General features: G+C 55.1%; 1 protein-coding gene across 1 annotated transcript in view; it reads right to left on the bottom strand.

Moving 5' to 3' along the window:
• The window catches only part of CNGB1 (cyclic nucleotide gated channel subunit beta 1), a gene marked incomplete at both ends in the record, with an annotated part of 60443 nt that extends 39115 nt beyond the window's left edge, over positions 1-21328 (bottom strand). Inside the window, 14 exons of the mRNA XM_080828522.1 lie at positions 227-314; positions 6628-6790; positions 12214-12250; positions 13744-13819; positions 14606-14789; positions 15157-15196; positions 15478-15553; positions 17421-17457; positions 17642-17684; positions 17774-17894; positions 18695-18767; positions 19063-19120; positions 19542-19652; positions 21164-21328. Coding sequence (XP_080684648.1) covers positions 227-314; positions 6628-6790; positions 12214-12250; positions 13744-13819; positions 14606-14789; positions 15157-15196; positions 15478-15553; positions 17421-17457; positions 17642-17684; positions 17774-17894; positions 18695-18767; positions 19063-19120; positions 19542-19652; positions 21164-21328 — 1272 coding nt within the window. The remainder of the gene's footprint in view (positions 1-226; positions 315-6627; positions 6791-12213; positions 12251-13743; positions 13820-14605; positions 14790-15156; positions 15197-15477; positions 15554-17420; positions 17458-17641; positions 17685-17773; positions 17895-18694; positions 18768-19062; positions 19121-19541; positions 19653-21163) is intronic.
• Positions 21329-24597: the final 3269 nt, after the last annotated feature.

Here is a 24597-nt window from a genome sequence, read left to right as displayed (position 1 = left end):
GACTGGCCTACAGGACCAGCTGCTCCCCACCCATGGCCGTGTCACCCCAGGCCCTCCCTGATCCCACCTGACCCCTGGTATAAGCCAGGCCCTGCAGTACCCACCACTCTGCTCCCCTTTGTCCAGGGGGCATCTCACCGGCTGAAAATCCCTCTGTAAACAAAGTAGACAAAGCCCAGCCAGGCCCCAGAAGTAGTCGGGAACCAGGCCTGGTGCTGCTCTGTACCTGCTGCGAGGCCTTCTGGGGCTGGGTCCCGTCTACTTCACTTCGATCCTCACCAGCCTGCGCCTCCAGACAGCTATCCAGCAGGACACTGTGACCCCAAGGGGGAGGAGGAAAGGGCTAGTGTTAGGGGGGTTAGACATTTCCTGAGCCCTGCCTAACGGGAGCCAGCCCCTCTGTTGGGAGCTGGTGCACAAAGATGGCCCAGAATAGGTCCTCACCCTCATGAGGCTCCCTAAATGGGGCAGGTAGACCCCCACTGTGCCTAGGAAGGAAGCCTGCCCAGAGGAGGTGGCCTCTGGGCTGGACCTCAGGGACAATGAGTTCACAGTGAGGAACAGGCGAGGAAGGGTATCCAGGAACGGGGAACAGCATGTGCAAAGAAAAGCATGGTGGAAGGCTTGAGGGATTGTCCTCTGCGGGGTGGGAACAAACTGTATTGAATAGTGTTCAAAATGTACTCCCAGCATTTCCCCTCTGCGAGCCTCTAGGTGACGCTGGTGATGCAGGCAGGGCGGGGAGTACAAGAAAAATGAGGCCCAGAGAGGTGATCTGAGCTGGCCAAAGTCACACAGCAGATTGTGTGACACCACACAGATCTGAGTCGGGAACCCCACTTGGCTTGAAGGTCTGATTTTTGAGAAGAGCCTGAACTCCACCTTTAAAGGTGGAATCTCCAATCTTTAGATGCTAGAAATTAATCCAAGTTAATAGACTCCTAGCAATATGTAGATAAACAAAAGAGCCCATCTATAGGTTAAATTGGACCCTTCGAAGCCTGTGTGCAGCCTGTGCATTAAAATGGTGACTCAGATCCAGGGGCCAATGGGACTTCCATGATTAGAACTGGATCCTGATTCCTGGTGGCCCACCCTGCCCCACAGACCTCTGTCAGCGAGAGCTCATGGAGAGCGGTCTGCTGTGTCCACTGTCCAGAAAACCCAGATTCACCATCTCCTACCCAGAGCACCAACCTTCAGCCCTCCCAAGGTGGGTGAGGAAGTGGGGACAGAATGGCAGCCCCAGTCAGTTTGGAGCCAGAGGCCTGGGAGAGGGACTCAGTCAGTGATCACACGGTCACAGTGGCCCCCATCCTCACCCAGACCACCCTGAGAGCCCGGGGCTATGACTGGTCCCATTCCAGCTCAGCAATTGAAGGCACAGATGGTCCATCCACAGTCACACGGCTGGCACAAGGCAAGCCTGGATGAAACATGGGCATGGACACAATACTTGGCTGCCTGCCTCTGAGGGTCTACACGGCCCCACGGGACAGAGGAGTGAGGCAAGTGTCCTGAGGATCCCAGCACCCAGCTCTCTTCATTTCCCTTCATCGACACGTAGCTATTTTCCATGTAAGGGGCCTCAGCTGTCAGGATCATACTCCCCACCCTGCCCAGGAAGAAACAGATTTTCTTCAAGAGATTCAAGTCTCAAAAGCAAGGGCACATGATGACTCTGCCTGAGCAGTTTAGCCTTCTTGGGCCCCTTCGTCCTTAAAAATAAAAATTATATTTTCTGACTGCATTTATATAAGATTCAATACTATATATAACCTCTTCCATTGAAAAGTTCATTTTTGGGTCTGACGTTAAAAGAAATTAAAATGTGCTTGAAGGCGCCTAAACGTGAGATGGGAACCATGCCCTTCCCCGTTCTCAAAGCACAAAGGCCAAGGACATGAACATCCACAGCCTGGGGTCTTGCTCATTCTAGAATGAGGCCGGGAAATCTGAATGGCCCTGAGCACAACACCGGGAAGCCCTCGGGCTGCCTCTGTTTGCCCATCTGTCAAATCAGCAGGACTGCTCAGCCTGTTCAGCCTGACTTCTCTGAGGGAGGCCAAAAGGGCCAGTGAAAAAGTCGAAAAAGACTTCCCACGTCTGGTGTCATTCTTGATCCTCCATCTCTCAACACTGATAAGCAACTTTCCTCTCGTGGGGCATCGAGTGTTGGTTTTGCTCCCAGCTCTGTGCTCGCTGGCAGCGCACCCTGGACGTGAAGGGGACCGTGGCCGAGCCCCAGTTCTCTCGTCTGTGAAGCGGGATGAATAATCAGTGCCCAGAGTCTGGCATGGACACCAAGCATTACACAAATGGCCACCGTTGTCATGATCGTTCTCGTCATTATTATTACTAATAGTAAAGGAGGCAGCATCTGCGGGGTTAGGAATCACCCACGTGGATTGGGAAACATCTTGCACAAACATCTAACAAGCCCTACCGTGGCCCTGTCAGCACCACCAGGGGCTGCCTGGGGAGCTATGTACCCAACGTCATGTTACCCCTGGTCAGCAGTGTGCCCCAGGCCCCCTCTTGCCTGGCCCAGAAGCCACAGAGAATCCACTTCTAGAAACCTCCCCAATCCCAGGGGAGGATCAGAAAGACTGGCTGAGGTGGGCACCCCCGGACGACCCCCACAGCCGGCCATCCGAGTTAAAGGTGCAGGGAGTAGCCGAGAGTTGACTATCTGCTCCCTGTCCCCCAACTCACCTGGCAGGTGACAGCCCAAAGCAAGAGTCCTCAGCACACTCCTCACCAGGCATCCCAACCCTGATAGAAAGAAGGGGAGCCCTTAGGAAGAAGGAGCCACCTACTTGGGTCTCGCCGTCTTTGCCAACAAGAACGCCCATGATGCAGGAGGTCAGCTGGGGGCGATGACATACATCCCAACCCTCGGGTCGGGGGCACACAGGGAGACAACTGGGAGAGCCCCGGCCCAGCCCCAAGCCTGCCAGGCCAGCTCTGGAGCCAGTGTGGCTCGGGTCGCCGATGAGCCACTGATCCTTCCTGCTTCTAATCAAATTGAGGGGATGTGCCGGGAACTCTGCAGAAATGCCCCCAGGGAGGCCAGGTGGGGACCGAAAGGCTGCGGTTGCTAGGAAAAGCCGAGCTGTTGCTGGCAGAAACCAGGTCGCTAGGCGACCGTCTGCCTGTTACCAGGGCCTGTGCACGTCATCAGTAACCCCTGTGCCTCCACGAAGCCAGCCCAGAGCATCCTCCCTCAGCCAGAGACAGCCCAGTCCCTCCGCCCATGACCCACGCCCTCTGGCCCTGGCCCGGACATCACTCACTCACCCAACTGGTGCCCTTGTCCCAACCTAGGGCCCCGGGGCCCAAAAGTTCCCAGAGTTGGAAACTTAGGATAGACATTTGTGCGGATACGTGTGTGTCTGGAGCATTTGTGGGTAGCTACATACATGTGCTTGCGTGCACGAGCACGCGTGCAGGGCGTAGGGTGGCCACGTGCAAGTGTGTAGCAGTGTGCCTGCGTGTGCAAGTGTGGGTTGTGTGTGCAGGCTATGTGTGGGTGTAACTGCGTGCATACCTGCGCACAACCCAGCATGTCAGTTTGTGTGTATTCGTGTGTACCTAGAGTGCAGATATGTGTGTGTGCCCGTGTATACCGTGCACTGAGAATACATGTGTGTTTGCTACATGTGCATGTGTGTGAGCACACAGACTTGCTGGCCTCTGAGGCGGAAAGCAGGTGGCGGATGGGGCTGTACTAACAAGGCTTGGCTGCACCTAAGTCTTCATCCAGGAGATCGGGTGTCACCTGTCAGGGAGAGCAGCCTGGCTCCAGGGGACCCAAAGGGCAGACATCGGACTATGTCACAGAAACCATAGGGAAACATGCTTATTTTTGTGGAGGAAATAATTTCATAAGTCAGAGGTGTATAAGGATGGGATGGACAGTCCTCAAGAGGTTGTGAGCTCCCTATCATTGGAGGCAAGCAAGTAGGTGTGTAGTCTCCTGCCAAGGATGAAAAAGTTATATGTGAACTAGGGATAGGTGGACTAAAACCAGAAGCCACTGAGCAGGCCTCCAGCCCAGAAGTCCTGTGTTGGTTTCACGGTGTAACGATTTCTTGCCTGGGACTGGAAGGGACCCTCAGTGGGGATGAGAACATCAACGACATTTGATGGGGCGCCCACTGCAGGCCAGGCCCTAATATGCCTGCTACACAGCTGGCCCTCTCACCACTCTGCTGGGACTGTGTGTGTCTCCATACCATGGATGCAGAGGCAGATGCTCTGTGTGGTGTGAACTTGCCCAGATCAGTCTGCCAGGAGGAGCAGAGCCCATGTCTCAGGCCAGGGAGGAAGGGTGTAGGCCAGGGGACACCACAGAGGGCCCAGTGACAGGGACAGGGAATAATGCAAGGGACAGGTTAAATCAGTCTGGCCTGCCCCATGATAACAACCTCCACACGGCTCTCCCTGCCTCAGTCTCTCCACAGTGCAGCTGCCAGATCACGCCACTCCCTTGCTCACAAACCTTCCGTGGCTCCCCATTGCTCCTGGGAGAGCAAGTCCAAGGTCTTCACAACCTGGTCCCCTGCCTCTGAAGCGCCATCTCCCCCCCGCCCCCCCGCCGCCATGTCCACCAGCTGCACTGTAACTGTCCCCAGACATGTGGACTGCTTTTGAGGCTCTCTTCGAAACCCCCAGGTTCTATGCTCTTCCCATCTCCCACTCCCCTCTTTGGTACCTTTGGGCCTCTCCTCTCTCCACACCGGCTCCCCCAGCATCTCCTCCAGCCCTGTGGTTTCCAGTTCCATCTTTGTGGCCAGACTCCTGACTTTACATCTCCAACCTCCCACCCCCCAACCCCACCCTCAGGTCCAACTGTCTGCTCTCCATCTCCCCATCTGTCCCCTTTCCATCTGTCCTTCTGTCCATCCCACATTGGGAAAAATCTTCTCCATCTTAGTGGTCTTTTTGTATTATTACTGAAATATGTTTGACAGAGAACACTATATAAATTTTAGATGAGCAGCGCGTTGATCTGACGCGTTTGTAGATTATAATGTGATTGCCACCGTGATGACAATTAGCACCTCTACTGGGTGAAATAATGATCATTTCTTTTTAGTTGTTAGAATACTTAAGATCTAGTCTCTTAGCAGGTTTGATGATTAAACTTTTAGTGGTTTCTGATCGCCATTCTTGAAGCATTATTATGACTGATTTCTCTGTGTGTTCAGGTGTAATCTTTATGGATGAGAGCAGAGAATCAACCATTCCAGGAGGACAGAATCCAGGGTGGCCTTCGTGGGGTCAGAGGCACCCATGGGACCATCATTGGCGGGGTGGAGGGGGACACAGACCAATGCTTTGGTTCCATGACAGGGGCTGTGAGCCCATTGCATGGGCCCCTTCGCTCCTTCATCCATGCATTCAGCCAACACTCATTTGGCACCAAGGATCTAGGGATGTGGGAGTGAGCACAACAGACAAAATCCCCCACCCCCAGGGAGGCTGCGTTCTAGTGTGTGTGTGTGTGTGTGTGTGTGTGTGTGTGTGTGTGTTGTGGGTGTGGGTATAGGTGTGTGGGAGGCTGTGAAGTGGTGGGCCATAGGAATTCCAGGTCATTGTGAGCACAGTGGGAGACCCCCAGCTTCCCCAACCTCTCTGGTCAGTGCCCAGCAGTACACAGCACAGAACGAACAGAGGCGCTCCCCCCACCCCCGCCCCAACCAGAAGCCCCACTACCCCCACTGTAACCCTCCCTGGGTCACCCTTGCAGAGAAGACAAAGAACACACAAGCGTCTTACTTCAGCTCCTCCTCCTCTTCTTCCTCTTCCTCTCCATCCTCCTCCTCATCTTCTCTTTCCTCTTGAATCTGGGGCAGATCCCTAAGTTGAGGTCAGAAGTAGGAAGTGAGGCCACTTGTAGCTCCCCCCCATCTCCCTCCTGTCTCCATTTTCAGGAAGATGTCCCACTACCCCTGAGACCAGAGCTGAACTTCTCAACCAAGACTTGACCTGAGGAACCCCACCTGAGCAGCCTCTGCATGACACAAGGGACCTGACCCAGCCCCTGCTGTCCTAGTATAAGCCCTAGATCAGCCCCTGAGCCTCTCTGAGCCTCAGTTTCCCCATCTTTACAATGTAGGTCATGGGCCTGAGGACCTGAGACCTCCCAGCTCGAGAGGCTATCACCAAGATCGCTGGTGGGAACAAAAGATCATGCTGTCCCTATGGAGACAAGTGGCAATCATTACCACTGTCACACGTTCCCATGCCCCATGCCCCCCTTCCAGAAATTTGTCCTGGACACCTACTCATGTGTAAGGACATCTGTGCCAGAGTGTTTGTTGCACAATTATTTATAATAACACAATTTCAGAATCATAAATGTCTATGGTGGGCAGATTAGTCCAATTACGGCACAGTCACACGGTGGAATATTACGCAGTTGTAAAAACAACCGTGGATGATCTTTCTGTGCATGGAAGGTGGAAAGACCAGAACGAACAGAGCGAGGTGCAGCGAGGAGGAGTGGAATCAGGTTTGGTTCCTGTTCTGTAAGCCCTTTGGTACCTTTGGGATTCCCTACCACATGCCTGTTATCTTCCCAAACGATCACTTTTTTCCGGGGCTTTTTCTGGCTCCCACCTGGGCATCTCCTCCAAGGCTTCATTCTCTTCTTCATCAGCTGGAACCACCTCTGGGCCCTGCAGGTCAGTGCCGCCATCCTGATGTTCGTGCTCCTCCCAGTGAGGGTCAACCTCTTCTAGGACGAGATCGGGCTCCTCTTGGCCTCCAGGGAGGATGCAGACTGCAGGGGACACAGGATGGAGGGGGGGACAGTGGGCTTGGGCCTCTGAGTCCAGGGGGCCACATGGGGGGGCCTCGGCCATCACCCACCATGAGCCAGCTCTCAGGCAAGCAGCAGGAACAGCACCATCATGCAGGGAACCTCAGCAACCAGATCAGTGCTAAGGTGCCGGGCTGAAGCTCACGATCATTCACATTGTCTCCTTCCAGTCGTCTTCCCCCTCCTTTTCCTCTTGAGGTAGAGCTTCGATTACAGTTAGCCTGTGTGTCCCCTTGGGCCTCCTTCTTGGAAGTTTGTGCGAAAGCAGAACCATGGCCTCCCAGGTGATATGAAATTCCAGGCTGCAAGTGCATGGTGGCCTGGACTGTCCCGAGGGATGCAGAGAGAGCTTGCCCCCTGCCTGTTCTCTAGATGCCGCCCACTGGTGACAGCATACTCATGCTCCTAACCTCAGCATCCGCTTCCAGAAGTCTTTCCCTTCTGGGCCTAGAGGCTCTAGCTTCCAAGGGGATTGACTTTCTGGTAGTGAAGGTCCCATCTTCAGATTGGAATTGGTCATTTTCACTATTTCTCTATGTACCCGGGTCTCTGACAATCCAAATGGTGTGGGGCTGTGAGCCTGGCAGAAGTGGGCATAGGATAGTTTCATCAGGAACCTAAGCCCAACAAGCATGAGAAAGGGTGGGGGGAAGAGGGGAGATTGCCTGGATCCCAGGTAGTCCCAAAATCTTCAGGTCTTGGCTGGCCCTTGAACCAAGCATGAAATTATGAACAGTGACTTTAAATGGAAGTTGGTCTCACATCTTATCCTGTGACTAGAAATTATGCTCACAGTGTAGAAGAAAAATAACATAATACCAGCTACATTTATTGAGCACTTACTATGTGCCTGTAGTGATACACACAGATTAATTCAATGAGTCCTCACACCAACCTTTTGAGGTGGGAATAATTGTTACTCCCCATTTTTTCCCTCTTTTATATTTTTCCCCATTTTACGGATGAGCAAACTGAGACCCAGGTTAAAACCTTCCTTTACAGGGTGTTTCCCATGTGCCTGGTGCAGGGTTGTCTGTGTTCTGAGAGCTGCCCCTTCTGCTTCTGCCTCTAGCTCCCAAGTACAGATATTATCCTGCCTCACAGAGGAAGGATCAACCTGCCCTCCAAGGAAGCCTCCCCCACCCCCGCCCACCAGCCATGCATCCTGAACTAGCCAGCCTTTTCCACGCCGGTCCTGGCTCCTCCGGCCCTACAAACACCCCTGGGTTCTGACCAGGGAGGGTCTTCCAAGCATGGCCCGAATCCAGTGGTGGGACACATCATACATGTCATTCTAGAACACTGCCCAGTCACGGGGCAGCATCTCTACCCGAGCAGCCACTTGGGGTGCAAGGCCCAACCTGACACAGCCGGGGACACCCAAGGGACAGGACAACCTCTGGCCCATGGGCTCATTAGCTTTCACAGCCCCTCTGCATGGGGAGAACAGTACTCTCGCCATTTTATAAACCACAGAGCCAGCTCAGAGAGCCTGAGCGACTTGGCCAAGGCCCCACAGGATGTCAGAGGCATTGCCATGTCTCCTGACTCCCGATTCCCTGGGGTGCTATCCCAGGAGATAAACATGCCCCAGGAGTGTCTCCCTGGCATGGGGGGCCTCTCCATAACAGGCACTGGATGAGCGCATATTTGGTGTTTTGAAGAGTTGGTGTGATCTTTGTTGACAGCCTTGCTTTCTTTTTCAACCCTTTCTTTTCAGGTGCTCTTTAGTGAGTAAGCATTTTACAAGCTTTTCCTCCTTCCATGGCCTGTGAGCCATGCCCTATTCTGTCCCCATATTATAGCCAAAGCCTCTGTGGCTCTGAGAAGAAGACCATGACCATGGCACTGGGCAGGCGGGCCAGGCACAGGGTACTCTGCCACAGTGACCCAGAGTCGGGGTTGTGAGACCCTCTCTGTAGGCATCCAATTCACAGCTCTCCTAGCTTTTCTAGGGCCCCACCCCGGGATCACAGATAGGACCACTGAGGCACTGGGTGCTCAAGCTCCCACGGAAAGCCCCGCTCCATCTGGGGCTGAAATTTTGCCCCTGGGGTGCCTCACTGGCACACCAGCTCCTGGCCAGCATCATCCCTGCCAGGCTCAGATGTCCCTTAGGGCAACTGAATGGGGTTCTGAGTCCAGCCACAGTGAAGTCCTCAGGTGCATCGGGGGAAAGAGCCCCTGTTTCCAGGACCAGCAAACAGGGCTGGTGGGGGCATGGATTCCAGGCCAAGGCCCCCAATAGACCCTGAGTTGCTGGCAAAGCCTGAGCCCTGGCTCACCCTCTCCAGCAGGCCAGGGTCCTCAATGCTTCGGGTGTGGCCTGAAATTCAAGAGCCTTTGCTTCCTCAACCTCCAGTGCTTGCTCAGCCTCAGAGTAGTCTTTGTGAAGTCACTCCCCTGCTCAATCACCTTCAATGACTCCCCATTGCCTACAGTCTAGTTCCCTAAAATCAGGCCCCAGCTTTTCTAGTTTTACCTTCTGTACTAAGAACTCAAGATTCACGGAAGCACCCACCTCTCTCCCTCTCCCGCCTCCAGGAATTTGCTCACTTTATTCCCTCTCCCGCATTGCCCTCCCCTCGCCACAGGGTTGGACGTGAGGGGTCTCCAAGTCCAAGGCCTGGGAGACAGTGTTCCCTGTCTTTGGGAGGCAGCTGCTGCTCAAAGTGTTCTCACAAGCACAGTGCGGGTCCATTACTGCCAGACAGTCCCCATTTTTGAGAAGCCAGACTTTTCCTCTGCAACGCCACCTCCTTTTTAGATGCTGGCAGCTAATTCTAATATTGACAATCATTCCATGCCCCAAACACAGACATCTGTGAACCAGCTGGGGCCCAAAGCAACTGGCTCGGGATCCCCGGCAAACTCCTCCTTCCTGCTCCCCCAACACCACAGGCTACATGAACCCACCCGTCTTCTGAACCTGAGCGCTCGTATTAGGTTCACCTGAAGCAAGGACATCATGCAGTCACAGCTTTGATGTGCCAATGTACACTTTTTAATGTCAGTGAAGGCATGTGTCACTGTCCACTGGGGGACCCCAACTCTTTGAGGGAGAGAACACAGCCAAACCTAAGGGGATCCTCTTCTGGGAAAAAACTGTGTGCCGTAGGGGCACCAGCTGGGTGCCCGGCCCCACACTGAAGGCTGTGCAGGGGACCCGTCAAAGAGAGTCCTCCACGGCCTTTCCCACAGCCTTCTGGTGGGAAGTCCTCCTGCTTTCTAGCCAGCTGCCCTTGGCCGCCCTTCTCCTTGCTTGTGGAAAGGGGCCGGCCTTAATCTCAGAGAGATGGCTCTGGGACTGGCTGCCCTCGCCCTGCCTGGGAATGTGGGGAGCAGCAGGGGGGCGTCACTGTTCAAGCAGGGTGCAGGGCCGACAGCCACCTCTTCCCCTGCCCTGCAGGTCTTCGGGGCACCCTTCTTTCCTTCCATCCATCCATCCGCTTGTCCATCCGCACGCTCCCAGGATCCCTTCTCTCTTGTTTCAGAGGCCCCCCGCTGCTGTTACGCCTGAAACAAGACAGAAGGGGTGGGTGGCTGGGTGGGCAGGCGGAGGGAATGAACGAGCAGGTACGTGAGTGAGTGAATGGGCAGAGAGGCTAAGGGCAGACCCAGCGGCGGGGAGGACACTCATCCCCCAGCCCCTTGGGCTCACCCCATAGCGTGGGTTCAACAGTGTCCCCCCCGAAAACATATACTCAGTCCTAATCCCTGTAACTTGTGAAGGTGAGCTCATTCAGAAACAGGGTCCTTGCAGACATCATCAGTTAAGGATCTCAAGATGAGCTCAGCCCAGATTTCAGGTGGGCCTTACATCCATGACTGGGGCCTTTCCAAGAGAAAGGAGAGGAGACTGGACAGACACAGAGGAAAAGGCAGGAAATCTACAGGACCCTGAGCATAGCCAGCAGCCACCAGAAGCCGGGAGAGAGGCACGGGATGCTTTCTCCCCAGTGCAGAGGGAGGAACCAACCCTGCCAACACTCTGAATTTGGGCCTCGGGATCCTGGGCAGGCAGAGAATGCATTTCTGCCATCTGAAGGCACCCAGTTTGTGGTCCTTTGCTCGGGCAGCCCTAGGGAGCTCATACACCCACTTCCTGGCCCTGGGGCCCCCGCGCCCACCCACGCCCCACACACTCCAGGCTCACGGGAGGCCCCGTCCACAGCTGGCTGAGTGCCCTTCCTCCTTCCAGGGGAGCAGAGAGGGGGAGAAGAGGGGCCAGGGCCTCCATCCTCAGAGCTCTCTGGGGTCTCTGCTCCAGGGAATGTTTTCTGTTCCTTTAGCCTCGACAACCACTACCAGGCCACATGGATGCTAGTCACCACTCCGTGACAACATGCTCTCTGACCTCAGGCACATCCCTGGGCCTCTGCTGGCCTCAACAGGCATATGGGGCTCACTATTCTCTGCAGGATATCCATGAGACCAGGCAAGCCCTGCACTGAAACCTGCCCCTCACAACATCTTTAGCATCATAAAAATCCCATTTCTTCCTATGGTCCCTCGGCCAGGCCCCAGCTCAGCAGTCGCTGGCCCATCTGTACTCCAGGCTGTGGGGGCCCTCCTCACCCTCAGCCTAGTGGAGCTGGGGTGGACAGTCGGAGGACACCCAAGGCCCGTGCTCCAAGGGCCCCTGTCCAGGGTGGAGCACTGCCTCTACCCACAGGTCCTGAATTCTGCTTTGCTCACCTCTAGACTGTATCCCAGGCCTGGCACAGGGCAGGCCCTCCATGACCTTTGTGAATAAATACAAATGGGCCTATGGGCCACATGTTCTTCCTGAGGCCATGAAATGAAGGAAGGACAGAGTTTGGATGCTAGCCTTCCCCTCCTGGCCTCCATCCATCCCCCGATACAAGTGCAGGTCTGGGATAAAGGGCAGCACACAGCTCCCCACCCCACCCATAGATGAGGGGAACCCTCCTGGCTCAAGAGAGCTGGAGTTCACAGGACCTAGCTTCCCCAGGGAAACCCCATGCCTCGCCCCTCTCCCCTCACCCGGGGACTCTGCTCAGCCTTACCCACTGGCCCAGGGAAGCAGTGGGGGGCTCTCTCTGGGTCTTCCCAGAGGAAGGGGGTCCATCCAACTTGGCCTCAGAACAGTTTTCTCTGCATAGAAACTGGAAGGCAAGCCAGGTCCCCCAGCATGTCTCTCCCCAGCCCCTCAGCCCCTCAGAGCCCCTCCAGCCACAGTCTGGCACTGTGCCAGGCTGACCTGAGGGAAGGTCTGCAGGGCAAGGGCTCTCTCAGCTCCAGGCCAGGGGACCTGAACCCCTAAAGCAAGTCTAGGCCTGGCCCGCTACCAGCCCACTGTGCACTCAGACCAAGATACCCTCCCAGGGACGCCCATTAGGACCCACTAAGGTGTCACTTACTTGGCTGCACGTCACATGTCCCAGGGGCATCAGGCTCCTGCATGGGGAGAAAGAGGGGAAATGTCATGTCTCCTCAGCAGCCTCCCTGCCCCCAACACCCCTCCCAGCACAGACAGAAGCAAGAGGGTTTTCCTTATCCCCTACCAGGACACCCACAGAAGGTCCTCTGTTACCTGCTTCTCCCCTCCCGCCTCTGAGCTTGCTCCCTGCTCCAGGCTCTCCCCTCCCTGGATCACCTCTTGGTCCCCCCAACCCAGCTCCTCTGCTCGGGCTGGGCCCCCTGCCTGAAATGCCTGATTACATTCAGCTCTCTGTGTGGGGAAAACCACCTCCCAGCCTTCCCTGGGGAGCTGTCTCAAAGCTCTGTCTGCAAGACAGGCCTCTCCCCACCAGCACCCCACCTTCCCCTGCCCCAGCCCCATCCTCAGGGGCCCCTGCTCTCTGTGAGGGCATCTTCGTGGACACAGTGTTCTGACTACCAGGACGCTTTTTTTCTTTTGGAAACCTCCAAAGCTGTGTTTCTTTTGCCCCCCACAGAGACCACATGGACACAGAGCCTGAGGGCTTGGCCTGTAGGGAAGGGGGCCCTGAGGCCTCTCATCCACCTCCTGCTGCTGCTGGGACTGGGGCCCAGGACTCCCACCTCCCAGTTCCAGGTGCTGCTCTCAAGATACACAATTGTCCCCAAGAGAGGAGGGCCAGGTGCCAGGTTCTTTTTTATTATTTTTTAAAATTTTTTATTTATTTTTTTTATTTAGAGAGACAGCATGAGCAGGGGGACAGGAGGAGGAGGAGGGGCAGACAGAGAGGGAGAGAAAGAATCTGAAGCAGACTCCCTGCTGAGCTCAGAGCCGGAAGTGAGGCTCAATCCCATGACTCTGAGAACAGGACACCAGCTGAAATCAAGAGTTGGCTGCTAATCCAACTGAGCCAGACAGGCACCCCCAGGTGCCAGGTTCTTGGAAAAGGAAAGGAAGAGGTGACAGAGGCTTTGCTCCCCCACCTACCCATGTAAGAGTCCTAGTTTCTCAGAAATGCACAGAGGGCCCTCTGGTTTCCTGCAAGCCCCACTTCTTTCCAGAACATTCCAGGCCTCTGTCTCTGGCCCTTTGCATATGCTGATCCTTTGCCTGAGGGCTCTTCCTACACTCCCCTTCTTCACTTTTACCCACCCCCATCCTACTTCCACCTTGGGTTTCAGCTTGCAAGCCACCTCCACCGGGAAGCCTTCCTTCATGCTCCTGGGAGGCTCCTCCACTGCACCCCGCATCCTCTCTGCTCCCTCCACTGACTGTGACCCCTGGTTAGCAAGGCTGGGCCAGCACTTCTCAGCCCTATGGCCGAGCTGCCCCATAGCGTGTGGAAGAAATGTGAGCCAAGCAGATGGGCAGGCTGCCTGGGCTGCACTCCCATGACAGGCTCCCTTCTTCCTTCTATGCCCCCCAGACCATCCATCTGAGCTCCCAAGACCCTTCCCACCCTGACTGAGGCCCCGCTCCGCCCACCCCACTCCACCTGTCCCACACAGACCTGCTCCCCGGCCTTCCCGTGGAGTGTGGGCTGTGGCAAGGCCCTCTCCAGCCTGTGCAGGAGCCAAGCCATCAACCTGCATGTGGGAGAGAACAGGCCACGTCTAAGCGGCGGGGCTCATGGAGAAACTGAGACCAGAGCCAGGTCCCCCCCATGGCAGACAGCGAGGCCAAGAGAAGGCAGATCAGAACCCAGGTGTCCAGCCCCAAAGACCGTAGCCCTCCACCCTGGCATCCCTAGGCCAGCCTCTGGGACTGCTCAGACCCTGGCAGGTAGCCCAGCAGCCTCCCACCCATCTTGGAGGTGCAAGCAGGCCTCTACCCTGCATTTGGCCACACCTGTCCCGATTTTTAAGGCATGCAGCCTTAGGCTCAGCAGCTCCAGTTCCTTGGACTGACCTACAGATGGACTTGCACGTGAGCCAAACGATGCTTGTACAAGGCCACCGAGTGCAGCAAGAGTGGAAACAAACCTAAATAGCCAGCAAATGGCTAAAGCGAAGCTGGGGCACTCGACAGTTGCTGAAAGAGCAAAGCAGGCCCACGTGCACAAAACCACCTCTAAGAGACACTTTCCGGTGAAAGAAGCGACACGTGGAGCAGTCTATAGATTTTGCTGTTGTCTGGTACGTGTTTTCAGCTAAAGGAGAAATGGACCCCCCGGCTTGTGTGTGCATTCAGAACATGTTGGGTGACAGTGGTGACAGGGCTGCCCTGGGAAGGACTGCTGGAAATCCCTTTAAATTTTCCCCCAGAGGCATATGTTTAATTTAAAAAACTAGTTTGGTGAAGTGTTGGGTGTGGGTCTGGAGCAACGTACTGGTCCTGCTCCCCAGGAAAGGTGTAGCATTTGGGAGGCTCACCTGGCAGGGTCGCTGGGGGACGGCAGGGAGGAAGCCTGGGAGCTGGGCTGGGGCTCTGAGGTCAGCTCCTCCTTGGGCTCCACAGGGCCCGCCGTGGGCATGGAGGGGCTCTCTGGGGCCTGCAGCATGGGCTCAGTTTCCAAGGTCGGGTCTGGGTTCTCTACGCAGTGGGGAGAGCAAGAATCTAAAGAGGACAAGGCAGGGCTCCATGTGACCCCTCATGGGCACTGGGGGCCAGATTCGAGGCCCCAACATGACTGAGTAGGGAGTCCCTTGGACCTACTCCAACTACCCCCTCATCCAACGGACATGGAACAGAGACTCAGAAAGCTCAAGGGACTTGTCTGAGAGCTCACAAGACTGTCCCACACCACCAGCTTCCCAGCCTGGGCTGGGGAGGGGTTCCAAGGCCTGAGGCCCCCCACAGCAGCCCACTCCTGGAGAGCCTGGGTGACGGCTAAGGTCCTCCCCCAGGATCCCTGGGCCCCAGCAGCACCCCAGCCCAGCCTGTGACCATGCTGGGCAGCCCTTCCCAGATCCCCTCCCTGTACCTGGGCCCAAGGCAGCATCTTCAGGCTCATCTCTCCAGTCCTAGAGCAGAAACAGGGAGTGGGGGTGTAGAACAAAGCAAGCCCTGTGCATTCCACCTGCCCCGGCCAGCTGTGCCTAGGGCAGGTGGGGTAAGGGGCTCCATCCTTCCCTATGAACCCCCCTTGCTCTTTTGCAGTCACTCCTTTCCATCCAGAACCCTCCAGGGAGGAGAATACCCCCCTATGTGTCCCAGGGGTGAAGACAGCCTGCTGGGTCCTTCCTGGGGCCCCAGAAACCCTCCCAGGTGGTCATCTGCCTGCTCCCCCTTTTCCTTGACTTACCTTGGAGGTTTTGGGGGGCTGAGGCAGCACTTTCTCCAGATTCTGCTCAAGCCACCTGAGCAGCCAGGGTCCAGACCTGCAAAGGGGCCAGAGGTTAGTGGAACAGCCTAATCACACTGACCTGAATGTCTGTTGTGGAGTCCCAGGCTTTGACCAGCCCTTCCTCACCTCTGGTCCCACTATGCACAATGGGGACCCTCTACTGGATACTCTGGAAGGGCCTAGATTAAGGGGGGATCTTCTACCAGCCTCAAATTCTGACCCGTGCCTAGATCAGGCCCGGAACAACAGGCCCAGCCCTGGCCACCTGGGCAGCAGGTGAGGAATAAGGGCTGCCTGGGAACCTGAATGCCGCATGGGGCGGGGGATGGCAATTCCCGGTGCCTGGCCCAGATAGGTCTAGCTCCACCGGTCCGGTAGCAGTGCAGTCACACAGGGCCCGATACTTAGAAGGGCCTGGTTTGGGTTTCATGCTGTTGTCACCACCTTAAACTCAATCTTAAACTTAAATTCTTTAAAATATTTATTTATTTATCTTAGAGAGAGTGAGAGCGAGTGCACAAGCGCGAGAGGCAGAGGCAGGAGAATCTCAAGCAGACTCCCCTCTGAGTGTGGAGCCTGACACAGGGCTTGATCCCACCACCCAGAGATCATGACCTGAGCCAAAACCAAGAGTCTGACACTCAACCAACTGTGCCACCCAAGCGCCCCAAACTCTTATTAATTTTTTAAAGGAATCCTGCCTTTTAATTTTGCACTGGGCCCCACAAGTTACATAGCTGGTCCTGAGGCAAATGGGTCCCAGACCTATCTGGCCTCCATGGGGCAGCCCCTCCATCTGGGAAGAAGGGAAGCTCCCTGTTCCCAGGGGAATGCATCCCCCCAGGTTGGGCCCAAAAGAAAGCTGGCAAGCCCTCTAGGGGCCTTCATCCTAAATGGCTTTATTGGTCTTGTGAGTCAGCAGAGTGGCCCTGGGGACCCCTGAGCTGGGCAGCTTCCAGGAGACAAAAAGAAATAGACTGTGAACTAGAACAAAGAGTGAATGAATGGAGTACATTCATTCATTCATCCCCTCTGTGCTGAGTCCCCTCCTTATGGCAGGCACAGTGCTGGGTGCAGGGGGCTGGGGGGTCAACAGCGACAAGACAAAAGCCTCTGCCCTCAAGAACCCAACAGTCTAACAAATGAGTAAGGGGAGGAATGAATGAATGAATGGGGTGAATAAGGATGAATGCATGACTCTGGGTTTCCAGCAGAGATTGCAAACTGGAGGCTTCAGGCTTATTTGGGAGGTCCACGGGGTCCCAAAAAAGTTTCAATTAGTTGGCAACAGCTAAAAGTTAAGGTTTACATAAAAACCTAAATTTCTAGCCTCTCTTGAAAAATTAGAGGGTCTGGCCACACTGGGCCTGAACTCCTCCAAGGCACGGGCAACAGGAGCTGAGTAGGGACCTGCATAGAGAAGGACGTGGGCTCCCCTGTTTGACGTAGCCCTCACTCAGCCAGCCATTGTCCTTGACAAGACAGCCAGCTGCCCACCTTGGTCAAGTCTGAGAAGTCCGAAGCTATTGCTAACCTCGGTACCTCTGTGTTCCCCACAGCGGCCCCAGCCTTGCCGTTGGGCTCCACACGACACCCATGTAGGAGAACCCATCTAGGAGAACCCATCCTTGCCTCCTCCCCAGGGCCCCTCACCTGGGGATCTCCCAGAAATCAGGACAACAAACACAGGGGAACACAGGGCCCTTTGGCTCCATTTTATGGATGAGAAAAGGGAGGTCCGGAAGAGATAAGAGGCAAGTCCAACATCACACACTGAGGTGGTAGTGGACCCTGCTTCTGAACCCAAGACCCTCAGCTCTGCCCACACTGCTCCTCCCACTTCACATGTTACACATGAGGCTCAGGGGCTCCCAAACCAGTGCTCAGGGATGGGGACTCACCTGGTGTCCTGGGCCCCAGGGGCCTCCACGAGTCCATCTGCAGAAGAGAGGAAGACGCCCACTCAGACCCCCTTCTCTGGTCAGCCTCACTCAAACCCAGGCTCGAATCCGGGGCCAGTCTGCTGAGAGTCCCCCACCTGTAGGCTTTCTGCAGGGGGCAGGGCCCACACCAGGCTTCCCTAGTCCCATCCCCGAAGCGCCATCCTGCCTCCTGGCCTTACCTGAGGCCCCAGTGCTGCACTGCCCAGATGTCTGTGTTCCTGCCTGCCAGGACAGATGGACAGATGAGGGCAGAGAGCCCAGATGCAATGGCCTCCCACCCCACCCACCTCAGCTCCCGGCCCCAGAAGTACCTGAGTAGGACCCTCTGGGCCAGCAGGAGTGCTCTGGGCGGGCCCGCCACTGGGGACCGGCTGTGGGACAACCTTCTCCATGCCCTTCTTGAGCCAGCTCAGCACAGAGCTGCTGGAACTGCTGAGGGACAGAGATACAGACCTACCCGCCAGGCCTGCAGCCCCTCCCTGGTCCGAGGGGCCCTCCACAGTGTCTTAAAGAACTCAGTTTGAATCCCAAACGCCTATCTCCCCACTCTGAGACTTCAGATATGCCACCTTCCCCGAGTCTTGTGTCCAGTTTGGAAAATAGGGGACACTGAACCTTGGCGAGGCCAGGTATCTCCAGGGCCATCCTGACCCCACCCCTATCAGATGCTCAGTACAAAGCAGCCAAGTTCCGTCATCCTGCTTTCCCCCTAACCCTGGCTCCAAGGGGTCCCCTCCTATACCTGGCACACATCCTGTGCTCCAAGAGGGTTGAGGGCTTCCTGTGGGGTGCTTCCTTGTGGCTGAGGCTGAGTAGCCTCAACAGGAGGGTCACAGACTCACAGCCTGAGGCTAGCCCCCCACAGGTAGGCTCACCTGGATGAGCGCTAATGGTCTAAAATGAGCCAACTTGGAGATGTCATCTAAAAGTCTGGATTTCTGGCTCAGTTAGGAAAAGTGGGAAGCTCTGGCTGCACTGGATATGCATTTCCCGCAAGCACTGAGGACACTCTGGCCCCTTCTCACTGTTTCTCCTAGTCCCGCTGTCCACCTGGCCCAGGAGCTTCCTGCCCTCTGCCTGAGGCTCCCTTCAGCCAGTTTCCAGGATGTTCTGTGCAGCTGTGAACGACTAGAGACCTGAGAGCAAGGCTGGTCCCCACCCCCAAGTGGCTTCCTAGTTTTGAGGGGGCAGTGAGGGGCTGGCCCCCAGGAGAGGGAAGGGCAGTATGGTACCTGTTCACTTCAGGAACCACGGTGACCTGGGCCTGGAGGGATGTAGGCAGAGTAGGGGCAGCCTCCTGGATGTCTGGAAAAGAGTCCCTCATACTTTAGATCTGGAGCTTCAGAGTGGTCCATTTCTACCCTGCTAGCAAAGTCAAGGCAGAGGCAGGGGAAAGGGGAGAGCCCCAGGGGAGTCAGAAGGCCAGGCTTCCAGCTCAGCTCAGCTATAAAGTCCCCAGCAGCCCAGCCCTCAACTTCTCTGAGCCTCAGTTGCTTAGTCTGTGAAATGGGCCCGCCAGCCTGTGGCTGCAGCAAGGCCCAGAGCGGGAACACACTCCTCCCGGCTGCCCCGCCCACCACCCCCAGCTTCCAGCACTCACCCTCAGGGCCTGGGTCGGCTGCAGCCAATTCCTCCACCCCCAAAGGCTCCTCAGGTGGCTGGAAGGTTCAGACAGGACCACGTAACCCCTCAGTGAGACCAGCCTGGTTCAGACTGGGGCAGCCCCTGACCCACCCGCAAGGGACCCCCTCACCCCACAGGACCAAGCCGCTCTGTTCTCACAATCGTCCCAGTAAATCCTGGCAGCTTCGGCTTGGGACACTCCCTTCCCACAACTCCAAGGGGACTTCATCCCGGGTGGGGCCCTCACCGCCCCCCCCCATCAGGGTAGCCCCCCGGGGCCTTCCACATCCCTCAGGAAACCGCCCCACTCCAGCGGCCCAACAGGGAGGAGGACTGTCACAAACTGAGGCGGGGGAGCTGAGCGGACCCCCCACATCTAGCCCACGGCCAGAGCTCTCTTCCTCCTCTGCGCCAAACCTTCCACTACCCCCCCAGCCCCCCGGGGGCATTCAGCACCTGCCAAAGCCTCTCATTCGCTTCCATGGCAGCCGCACCTACGGCTGCGCGCGCACATTCGCGTGTACGGACGAACATGAGCGCGCACGCAGAGACGCTGAAACGGGCGTGCTCACCATGTCATATAAATGTATGAGCTCCCGTAAATCTCCACATATGTGCAGAGGCATGCGTACATGAGCACATACGTGTATACAGGCAGTAACACAGAGAGGGTGTAGACACACGTGAACAGACACAAAAACAAGTGTATCTGCCCACATGTGCGTGTCTGCACACGTGCATATTCACTCGCATGTGCGTGCATGCCTCACCACACAGGTGTGTGCAAACAGGCACATGCAAACATATTCATATATATGTATGCAGGCATGCTGGTGTACACATGTGCAGATATCTGCAAGTATCAGACACAGACACACAAGTGTGCTCATGTGTATACACAGACATTTGCATACAGATATTTGTGTGTATACACAAGTACATATATGTATGCTCAGTCACATAGACATGGGCTTATACACACACATGCACTGACACAGACATGTCTTCATGAGCACATCCTTTCATGTGTGTATTAACACAAACACATATAGACTAACATACATATGCATGTACACCTGCACACACAAAGTTCTGCATCTGAACACGCATATGTGAACAGGCATGCACAGACGTACAAAATATGTACATGCACAGACATGCAGATACATATAAACCTGTCTGTACACACATACATGCACAAATACACAGACATGTGTGCAAACACAGGAATACATTCACAGACTTAGAAACGTTTGCATACATACACTTATACACTTACAGCCTGCCCCACGTGCACATGGAACTACAGGAACACCGATGCATGTGTGTGCACATGTGTACATGTATATTATGTGCACACATGCACACAAATAAGTACATGTTTGCATGCACACGGTTTGCTAATGCTTATGTATGTGCAGGTACACCATTAAGGAAACAGGGCACACACATGTGTGTACACACGTGCACATGGGAATACTATGTGCACAAACCCTATCCCAGGGTAGTCACTGCTTCCTGAACGTGCCCTGCACTACCCAGGACTCGCCCTTCCTCTGCCAGGGACACTCCACCCTCTTCATCTCCAGTCACACTGGGCCCAGCCCACCGTGTCTGGGAGGCACTCCCCCACCAGCTTCCACTCTCCAAATTTAAGATGATTCTCTCCCTCTTCTGAGCTCCCGTAGTTCTGCCTGATACACTTGCTTGGCCCTCCTGGGAGGAGAGAGCTGAGCCCAGCGCTGGACGTCCCAGCATTTCCTTATCACCTTCCTCTGCTGCTAGAATGACTTGGCTGGTTCTTGTCTACTAAGCCCCCGGGGGGCGATGCCTTATTCCTCATCAGGCTCCCAGCACAGCGCACAGGCCTGGCATCAATTAGAAGCTAAGTCAAATCTGTGTCACTGAGCTTCTGGACCCGTGGTCTTCAGGCTCCTGATGGATGGGAGGCAGAACTGGCAAGTTTGGATGCGCTCGAGTTCCCCCCACAATGGAAGGTCCCTGCAGGGCGGCTGACCCACGGTGGGGATCCCCTGAGCCTCGAGCCCAGCAGCCCTTGCTCAGCCTCCATGTCTCACCGAGGATTCGGCCCCTTGCTCAGCCTCCCTCGGGGCTGTTTCAGGCTCTGGCCCTGGTTCCGGCTCCACCTCTGGCTCTGGTTCTGCCCCCTCCTCTTCCTCCGTCTTGGTCTTCTGAGGGGTCCCTGGGGGCTGAGGCAGCACCCTCTGGACCCAGCTCAACATCCTGACACCTGCAGGAGACGGGGTCCTTAGGCCCTCCCACAGTGCCCACCATGGCTCCCACCACTTGGCACCGCTCTTGTGGGTCACACATTTCCTTTCTCTCATTCATCTTTCAAAACATTTCCACAAATTATACCTCCAGGTACTCACCTGATAGAAATACTCAGGCAAAAAAAAAAAAGGAAAGAAAAGAAAAATACTCAAGCCAAAAACGTGTGTATAAAGAGGTTGGTCACCACAGTGTTACAGCAAAAGATGAAAATAAATCCAGGGACGCCTGGGTGGCTCAGTTGGTTAAGCAGCTGCCTTCGGCTCAGGTCATGATCCCAGCGTCCTGGGATCGAGTCCCACATCGGGCTCCTTGCTCGGCAGGGAGCCTGCTTCTCCCTCTGCCTGCCACTCCGTCTGCTTGTGCTCACTCTCGCTCCTCTCTCTCTCTCTCTCTCTCTCTCTCTGACAAATAAATAAATAAATAAATCTTTAAAAAAAAAAAAAAAGAAAGAAAATAAATCCAATGTTCATGAGTAGGACCCTGGTTATTGGAAAATACCTGAATGTTCATCTATAAGAGAGACACGTATTAAATAAATTACAATACATCCAATAATGGAATATTATGGAGCCATTTTTTAAAAGTGGCTCTATTTGAACTAATACGGAAAGATGTACTTGCTCTGGACTCCAGTTATGACCAAATTAATTAAACTCTCTGTGCCTCAGTGTGCTTGTCTATCAAATGGGCATGTTACAGAACCTATCTTGTGGAGAGGATTGTGAGGATAAAATAAATAGATCCAAGTGTGACGGGCATACACTGGGAGCTTAATAAATGTTGACTGAGACTCATATTTGGTGTCAAGCAAAAACACCAATTGTAGAATATCATGTTCAGCATGATCCCAATATAAATTTTAAAAATACATTATGAATTGCATATGAATGGAAAATATTTTCACATAAACGTGAACCTATTTTCATGATGTAAAAATGTTTAAGGTGACAAATTCCCTTTTCAAGATGTACTGTCCTACCTTATTTGGATCCAGTCTCTGACATCCTTTCCCTTCTGGGGATTGGGGGGCCTCCGTCCTTACAACTAAATCCTTGTGGGCTGGGCTGGGCTGGCCCAGTGGGCACCACACAGGTTCGTATGTGGGAACTCCCACCCTCAAAAGGCCCTTCTGAGGCGATGCCCCACATGACAGAGTGCTTCTCTGTCCCTCCTCTGCCAGGGACCCTAGCCCCACGCTGAAAAGGACAGGTGCAGGGCCCAGGATCCCTGCCCCAGTGCCCAGCTCCCCACAGCTCCCAGCCACACTCCCTGCCCTTCTACTCACAGCCCTGACTTCTGTCCCAGCTCCGGCCTAAGCCCCCCAGCTCTCTTGGGAGAGGCTGTGGTGAGGGGCAGAGCTCCAGGTGGGAAATCAGATGCCTGACTCCATGTCCAAAAATGGGAACCTGAGCCAGACGTGAACCCCTCCGGTCTTCCATTCCCTTGCTGGGTAGAGGTGCAGACACAGCGATTTCCCAGGTGGGGAGAGCCCAAGATCATATGTTTAGGATGACGGATGCCACAGCCCCAGGCAACCCCATGAGCCCAAACAGAGCTAAGTGTCCTCCACCCCGAATCACATTTACCTCATTCTCCCCGCCTGCCAGTAGCCTCAGGAAGGTAAGTGCTATCACTTTATAGCTAAGGAAACAGAGGCACAGAGGGATCGGTAGACTTGCCCAACACCACACAGCTGGTAAGAAGCCAAGCTGAGTCACATTCAGGTCTGCTGGCCTCCAGATGTCCCACGTCTACCCCTGCAGGCCAGTCCCAAAGACCCTTTCCCAGTGGGCAGCACTTCTGGTTTTCTGAACCTTCTGGAAATGACCAGGGAAGCCTTCCCCACTCCCAACTTTTCTCCTTCCCCCAGACCCAGTCATTTCCTCCCTCATGAACATATTTGCACGTCCCTGCGCATTCCACAAAGATAGGGAGGCAAAGGTGGGAACAGGGAGCTGAGAGTCCAGGGTAACTATGGCGCTGGGACCACGAGCCTTTCAGAATCTTCTGGGAAACTGGTGACAACAAAGATTCCTAGGCTCCCCTCAACCCTCTGTGGGAACCTGCGTGTCACAAGCTTCCTTGAGGAAGCTCCAGGTTCCCAGACTTGCCTTATTCTAAATGCCTTGCTAGAAGGAGAGCATGGGGGTCCCACCAGAGGTCCCTCTGAGCCGCGACCCCATCCTAACTTACCCACTCTGATGCCGACCACCAGCCAGGAATCGCCTTCTCCCCACCACTTGCCTCTGGTCTCTCAGACACAGGGCGGATTAGGCAGCAGTGGGCCGTGTGCAAAGGATTAGTAGGTGCCCGACAGAGGTGGGGAGGTGGTGGTGGAAGACAGGAGCTGGACAGCCAGGCAGCCAGCGGCAACCCTCCAGGGGCCAGCAGGGATCCAGGCCCCAGGGAAAGAGCCCCAAATGGCCCTGGTTGGGGCACCACAGGTTGCCAGGGGACCCAGTGTACCACACACCTCGGCCAAGGCACACTGTGGTCGATGGGAGAATAACAGCTTTGTGTCCCCATGTGAGGGAGTGAGGTACCGGGGGAGCAGTTATCCCACAGGGCCCTGCATGACTGAGGCTTGGCCTGTGCACGCCTCCCAGGGCTGAGCAACCTGGAGGTAGCAGAGACCCTAGGGAATGGGCAGTCAGATGTGCCTGGGGGAGAGCAGGCGCTCTAGGGTAAGGGAAATGAACAAACTTTGGCCATACGCCAGCTGGGAAGACCCGCATGTGCGTATATATGGAGGGAAAGAAACCACACTCGAAAGATGCCGATGAGCCATATAGATGAAGCTCAGAAGGGGCAAAAATTAGCCTGTCTTGTCTACAGCTGCGAACACAGATGTAAAGCAACCGAGAAAAGCAGTGATGTTTTATAGCCAGAGAGCGGTTACCTCTGCGGAAGGTTGGGCTGGGGAAGCTTCTAGGGGCTGGCAGGGCCGTCCCTGTTTCTTGCTTGCTTTAGCTGACATCAATATTTTATTTTTTTTAAAGATTTTATTTATTTATGTGACAGAGAGAGACAGTGAGAGAGGGAACACAAGCAGGGGGAGTGGGAGAGGGAGAAGCAGACTCCCCGCCGAGCTCCCTGCTGTGTGGAGCTCAATCCCAGGACCCCAGGATCATGACCTGAGCCAAAGGCAGACGCTTAACTGACTGAGCCCCCTAGATGCCCCTGGCATCAATTTTCAAAAACAGCTTACTGAGGTATA

The sequence above is a fragment of the Martes martes genome (genome assembly GCF_963455335.1).
Source record: "Martes martes genome assembly, chromosome: 17".
Lineage (NCBI taxonomy): Eukaryota > Metazoa > Chordata > Mammalia > Carnivora > Mustelidae > Martes > Martes martes.
The sequence above is the reverse complement of the archived record's forward strand: the minus strand, read 5'-3'. Positions and strand labels throughout refer to the sequence as shown.